General features: G+C 36.3%; 1 protein-coding gene across 1 annotated transcript; it reads left to right on the top strand.

Moving 5' to 3' along the window:
- Positions 1-465: 465 nt before the first annotated feature.
- On the top strand, positions 466-1,149 carry LOC109239337 (tropomyosin-2-like). The gene is made up of 2 exons (XM_019405887.1): positions 466-864; positions 1,003-1,149. Exons 1-2 carry the CDS (start codon positions 466-468, stop codon positions 1,147-1,149), a joined length of 546 nt encoding a protein of 181 aa, XP_019261432.1.
- The last annotated feature ends 6,055 nt before the right edge of the window (positions 1,150-7,204 follow it).

Below are 7,204 nucleotides of genomic sequence, written 5' to 3'. Positions count from 1 at the left end.
ACTGAAATCTCTCCCGCTCGTACCTCCGAACCCGTTACTATTACCTCTGATGAAGAAACCATTCCAAGGGACACCCCTGAATCCACTCATCGCCTCTTTATTGAGGGCTTCGAAAGTGGTGAATTAGGTCCGGTTTTAGATGAAATTCCTCTTTCATCTTCCGTTCCTGTTCTTTCTGTTCCTCCTCTAATTTCAAGTGTTTCCTTACCCACTTTGTTTGTTCCTGCCTCTTTGTCAATTTCTGCTCCCTTACCTGCCTCGACTCCTTCGACTACTACTATTTTTACCTCTTCTACCGTTCCTCCTTCTATAGTCCCCCCTTCCTTTGCTCATTATGCAGAGGAGGGTTCTAGTAGCAGAAGCATGGCTATGAGGAGTGTAACACTTGAGGTTCCTGCTAATAGCAGTCTTTTAAGAAAGTCTGGCAGAGCAGATGTTTAGCTTGAACCTTAATTGGGGATATTGATGGGAAGAATTTCCCTCTTAGAAAAGAAGGCTCGCGAGTCTGATCAGACTTTTCTTGAGGCTGAGAGGATAGCTAGAGAAGCCCAGCTTGAGGCAACCAATTGGAAAGAGCAGTTTAAAAATGCTCAGAAAAAGATAAAAGAATTGCAAGAGAATAACCGTGACCTGGAACAGCAAAAGCAAATTCTGACTTCTGAATTAGCGGGGGCCAAGGCTTCTTCTAGTAAAGCTGAGAAGGATAAAGAGCGCCTTGAATGTTCTTTTTCAGAAAAATTATCAAAGTCAAGCGAAGAGATTAGAGAACTTAAGGTATTGTTGAACAAGAAAGAGGAGTACGCGGGAGAGCTAGTTCAAAACTTGTCTCAGGCTCAGGCTGACTTGCAAATTTCCTCTGATAAGGTTCGTGCCTTAGAGAATTCTCGTGCCTCCCTTGAAGCTACCCTTGATTCCACTTTGGCTGAAAATCAAATGTTAAAAAATGATCTTGCCTCGTGGGAAAGGGATTATGAGCTTCTTGAGGAGAACTTTAACACAGAGGTGAGCTGGGCCTTTCTAAACTCCCGCCGTGATGCCTTAACTGAAGCCAGTCAAGAAAACTTTGATTTAGAATCGGAATTGGCCAAGGTTTTGAGAACCATTGAAATGACTCAACAACCACTTGACTTTCCTTTCTCCAGCAGATGAAACTCCCGTGGCTGAGGAACCTTTAAATGAAGGAGCCGCTTCTGTTGAAGTTGAAAATGTTACAATTCCAGCTCCCGAGGGTGAAACTTCACTGATACAATGGAAGCTGAAGCTCCCGTGACTCTTGCTTCCCTCGGTGACTTTAACACTTCAAGCCCAACTGCCGCTACTTCCTCAGAAATTGCTACCGTGCCTACAACTGCTTCTGAAAGTGAAGTTGACATTGCAACTTCAGAAGTTCCAACCCCTTTAGTGACAAGTTGAATATTTTACTCCTTTGTTGTTTTTTTATTAATTGGTGGTTTTATCCCTTGACCTTTTTAAGAGATTTTTTGGTTAAGTCCCCAGTTATCATAATGGGGCACTTGTAAAAACATTTTGCTTGACTAAGTTTTACTTAGTCTTTTTTAAGAAGTTTTCTTGGTACTTCAATATGTTCTATTCTTGCCTTTTTCTTATCTATTTAGGACTTATAGAATAATTTAGCATTTTTATCCTTTGAAATTGCTTTATGATTCTTCTCATGAGTTATTAACATGAGGTTTATAAAAGATGGCCCTTTTCATATATCTACACTTGATGAAGAAGACGTCTCAACTTCATAATGGTGTTATAATACGATGAAAGAAATAGGAATACACATGTTTTGTATGCCACAACTTTGACAAGTTTTTATTCATGAACTTGAACAAGCTTTTGAGTATTACATGTATTAAAGTACATCTATAACTTTCTCATAACTGTTTTTCTTGTAACAGATTTTTACAAAGTAAATATAATTTAGACAAGGTTTTCCCTTATAACCCGTTTCAGTATATAGTCATGACCCCATCTTCATGTATTAGGAAGGGTTTGAGAGGTGACTCTATTGTTCTCATGAGTTTGAGAGGTGACTCTGTTGTTCTCATGGGAAAGAATACTATGATGTATGCTTATGCTGGGATTCCATAACCTCTGCTCGACACTTGTCTCTTGATTTACGTATCTATTTTCCGCACGTATCTGTTCTGTGTTCATTATACAGTCCCCCAAGTGTTTGAGCGGTGAAGTATGAAGCCTTGAGCACTTGTTTTTCCTCTTAACTTGGTCCTTTTCCTGAAACAGAAAAATTTGCGGGACTCGGAGGTGCGATTAGAGATGAAGACTGTCTAACCCATGTGTATTTCCATCAGATTAATTGTAACCCTGGGCTGGGAATTTAAGAATATTCTATTTTGCCGTACAGGTCGTGACTCATCATTTGGCACGAGTTAGGGTTTTTGCCTAGCATCTAAAACCGTTAGTAAAATTGTTAATGATTAAAAAATGAATTTTAACATAGAGATACCTGACCGTGGATACTTTTTTTCAAAAGTAGTATCTTTTTAGATGAACTGCATTCCAATGTGAAGGAAGCACCTTCCCGTCCATTGTTTCCAACTCGTATGCTCCTTTTCCTGCAATATCTCGAACTCTGTAGGGTCCTTCCCATGTTGGACTCAGCTTTCCTGAATTAGCAGCCTTTGTAGATTGGAACACCTTTTTAAGCACGAAGTCCCCAATTTTAAAGAATCTGAGGCGTGCTTTCCTGTTATAATATCGTTCAATTACTTGCTTTTGTGCCGCCATTCTTATTAGTGCAGCTTCTCTTCTTCCCTCTAACAAATCAAGATTCACCCGCATCTCTTCATCATTTGATTCCTCCGTTGCTTGAACGTACCGTGTGCTTGGTTCTCCTATTTCTACTGGAATCAAAGCCTCCGCACCATAAGCCATTGAAAATGGGGTTTCTCCCGTGCTTGTTTTTGTCGTTGTACGATAAGCCCATAATACCCCAAGTAATACTCGGGCCAATTACCTTTCGAATCCTATAACCTTTTCTTCAAGTTGTTGATGATAACCTTATTCGTGGATTCCGCTTGTCCATTCCCCACTGGATGATATGGTGTAGATGTTATCCTTTTAATCTGCCAACTTTGAAGAAATTCTGTGATTTGGGCTCCTATGAATTGTGGTCCATTATCACACACGATTTCCTTTGGTACCCCAAAACGGCATATTATGTTTCTCCAAATGAAGTCTTTAACTTCTTTCTCCCGCACCTGTTTAAATGCCCCTGCTTCTACCCATTTAGTGAAGTAATCGGTAAGCACTAGTAGAAACTTTACCTGACCTTTTGCTTGTGGCAATGGACCTACGATATCCATTCCCCATTTCATAAAGGGCCACGGAGCTATGACAGGGTGGAGTAACTCAGCTGGTCTATGCATATTATTGCCGTATCTTTGACATTTATCACATTTAGACACGAAATCGTTAGCTTCTTCTTCCATCTTGGGCCAATAATATCCTGCTCGAATCAATGTTTTTACTAGTCGACCTCCCACCAGCGTGACTTNTCTATCAACAAAATCTCTGAGCAATTCTGAGTCCCCTTGTTTGATTTTGAAAATGTCTTCCATTCTCTTCTCAACCTTTTGAGCTCCTGAGTGCACCTTAATAAAAGAATCTGCAAGCTCAGCAAAAGAGTTTATAGAATTTTCAGGCAAAAGAGAATACCAGGTTAGTGCACCCTTGGTGAGTGTTTCTCCAAATTTCTTGACCAACACGGACTCTATTTCCTGCTTGGTTAAATCATTGCCTTTTAACACCTGTAGTAAATGTCGTCACATGATCATGTGGGTCCGTTGTGCCATCATACTTTGAGATGTCAGGCATTTTGAACTTTTTAGGGATTGGAAGGGGAGCAGCACTTGGTTTCCAAGGTTGTTGTGAGTATTTATCCACATCTACTCCTTTGATTATTGGGGGGACTCCAGGGATTTGCTCGATGCGCTCGTTTTGTTCTTTGAGCTGTTTCTGCAAAGTTAGTACCAAATTTTGTAAATGAGAATTATTTGTATTACCTGGATCCGTTTCTCGTGGTTCGCTGGGGGTTCCCTCATTTGTAGAATTAACAAGGCTAGAACGTGGATTCTCCAATGTATTGTTATTAGGTGTAGGTGTGGGTGATGCAGCAGGTAACCGGCTAACTAGAGCTTGAAGAGCTTGGCTAACCCGTGCATCAATTATTTTTTATAAAGCTTCATCTGGTCCCTCAAAATGTTCAGATTGTCCTTGCTCGTCAGCATGAGATTCTGGTGCAGGAGTACCTTCACGAGATTGATGTGGTGAATTTTGAGGGGAAGGAACTACGTTAATGTTGTGTAAATCTCCTTGATTCTGATGGATTTGATTTTCATCAGCATTATTGTTGTTGTTGTTGTTGTCGTTTGACATGATGATAACAATAAATAAAATGTAACTTAAAAAGGAATAGATTATCAGATTCCCGGTAACGGAATCAATTTGTTTAATCAAAAAATAGAATTTCGGTTAAAACTAGAAATTAAGAGAAAAAATCGGGTTACTGATAATCAGGAGACGAAAAGAGTAAGAAATTTTTGAGGATAATAAAGCAGTAAATAAGTTTGTATTTCAATGTAATCTCAATGATTTTTCGTGTCCCTACAAATGCTGAGACCTCCTCCTTTTATAGTTGATTTTTCTAGGAAAAGGTATAATGCCTTAGCCTTAAAGAGGCAATTATGAGCATTAAATGACATTAAATGAAACGTTACACAATCATTCCTATTCAATACGGATTCGCTAACGTATTTGACATTTAATACTGAATTTAGACTCCTTTATGCCATCAGATTCATATCTTCAATTTCTTCTGACCTCCTGACTTTAATTAAGTTAAATAGATACGAGACTCGTATCATTTGAATAGCATCTCGTGCCTATTTAACTTGCTTCTCCTCGTATCTGATATCGCCCGTGCCTCTTAACTGATCATCATGTTTTGACCATTTGACCAGTCCACGTGTCATGCCACGTCACCTTCAATATAAATTCAGTTTTTTCCCTATACATAACTGATACGCTATGTTTAAGGTATGTTGCATTTCCTCTTTTTTATGATTTTGTGTAAAACTAGTAAATATAGGTATATAAAGTAATTAACAAGAAACCTAAATAAAAATAGTAAATAGATTTCTATTATAGTATAGTTAGGTAAAAATTCCATTAATATTTAGTCTGACTTAATACGTGCATTAGTTTTCAAAACTAGCTGTGGGAATTGATGTGTATATTAAAGTCCATTCCTTTTGACTTGCATTGGAAGACATGCAATGTACCTCATAATTAGGGCAGAAAGAGAGAAAGGGGGAATCCGATGGATACCTTCTTTGACAAACTTTTTCACAAACTTTTTTAAGGATTGAAAAATTATAATTATAAATAAAATATTATATAAAAATATAGAATTTCATATCAACAAGCTAAAATTAGTTGGACCAATAAAAAAAAAATTCCAATATTTTCATTAGAGATATTTTTCTGGAAAACTCTACTTCAACAACGTTTATAAATGAAATACTTCATACAAGAAATTCCTTTATATTTGTCTGCCTAATACTCTTTGATGACAAGTAAAGAACAAATTAAGAATACAAGTTAGTAGGTGTAAAAATACCTCTACATTCACTATTTTTTCACTATTTTATTGTAGAGATTAATCCAAGATAAACTAAAGCCTCACTTAGAGTAATTCTGAAAAAAGAAGTTTTAAGGATTTTTTGGAGCTACCACAATATTTATAAAGCAAAAAAGTTTGTATAACATTGGAACTCTTACGAAGTATAACTTCATACAACTACACCTCAATCCTAAATAAGTTATGAATCGGATAAATGAATCATTATTGACCATGTTTTTTCTCGATGATTCATCATGAATTGACTAGTTTTATACTAATTGTTAGCCTACCACAATCCTTGTCCATTACCTGAGCTTGTGGCCGACAATCTGAGCAAGCTCAGATAGGCAAAGTTACGAAGTATACCTTCCTAAATTCGAAAAACAATTTACGGCTTATTTTGCATGGACTCTCCAAAATAATACCGCATCCATATTGGATCCTCCAAAAATATATTACTTTTCAAGGCTCCGGCACGCATTCAACGACAGTCTCGAAGAGTCCGAGCAACATAGTAGACCACGACAGTTTTAAAAGATACAGACTTACAAAATTGAAGATTTCAGCTAACTGTCATCCTACGATAACCCCTTTCCATTACCCGAGCTTGTGGCCGACAATGTGAGCAAACTCAAACAGGCAAAGTTACTAAGTATACCTTCCTACATTTGAAAAGGGCACGACAACATCATGTATATATTGGTTATGTTCAATTATCTAGAATGAGCTAATATTAATTTGAAGTATACTAACTAGAAGAAAACCTAAAACTAAACACTGAAATTCAAATTAATGGCATAAAAAAAATCAGAAAATAATGAAGGGAAAAATTAAATCATGTTTCTATGCTAAAATACTTTGGTATATAAATATCATTTTTGCTAACAAAGAAAATTACATATTTTGCAGAAAATTCCAAATTTGACTTGTTGTTCAATAAATAATATAAATGAGTAATGACCTCGTATCTTTTTTATGGGAGGCATGTATTCTTTAATATCTACAGAAATTCTTTTAAAAGAATACTAAAATATCATACTTAGGATATGAATCTATAGCCGAAAGTAATTTTTAAACTCGTTTACCCACTTCAGTCGATTTTCTTCATGGTGATATGTGGGACTCAATTGTTTATATAATTGGACGTAACCTAGCTATATACATACTTCCTCTGTTTTAATTTGTTTGTCCTACTTTAACTTAGTACAAATTTTAATAAAGAAAAATAAGACTTTTTGAACACATGTGGTCTTAAATGTGTTATAATATTTGTGTGGCTATAAAATTTTTGAAACTTGTTATCTTACTTGTGTGGTTATAAAAGCTTCCTATTTAAAAAAATATAAGAATGCAATAATCTTTTTAAAACGGACTAATAAAAAATATGGAGGGAGTAATATTTATCATTTACTTCCAACGATTTAGTGGCATATGGTTATTACAGACAATGAGAAGGAACTAACCTAGTAACTTAGGATATTTGAAGCATATTACATTATTATAAATAGTAATATAGGTATATATTGATTTCTCGAATGTTGGAGTCAAGAA

Source organism: Nicotiana attenuata, unplaced genomic scaffold (assembly GCF_001879085.1).
Source record: "Nicotiana attenuata strain UT unplaced genomic scaffold, NIATTr2, whole genome shotgun sequence".
In the NCBI taxonomy this organism is placed as follows: Eukaryota; Viridiplantae; Streptophyta; class Magnoliopsida; order Solanales; family Solanaceae; genus Nicotiana; species Nicotiana attenuata.
The sequence above is the reverse complement of the archived record's forward strand: the minus strand, read 5'-3'. Positions and strand labels throughout refer to the sequence as shown.

Bases quoted from the DNA above. Each gene is read 5' to 3' on its own strand.
- LOC109239337 (XM_019405887.1), top strand. From the start codon at position 466: ATGGGAAGAATTTCCCTCTTAGAAAAGAAGGCTCGCGAGTCTGATCAG. The intron at 865-1,002 runs GTTCGTGCCTTA...TTTAACACAGAG, and splicing joins TGCAAATTTCCTCTGATAAG to GTGAGCTGGGCCTTTCTAAA.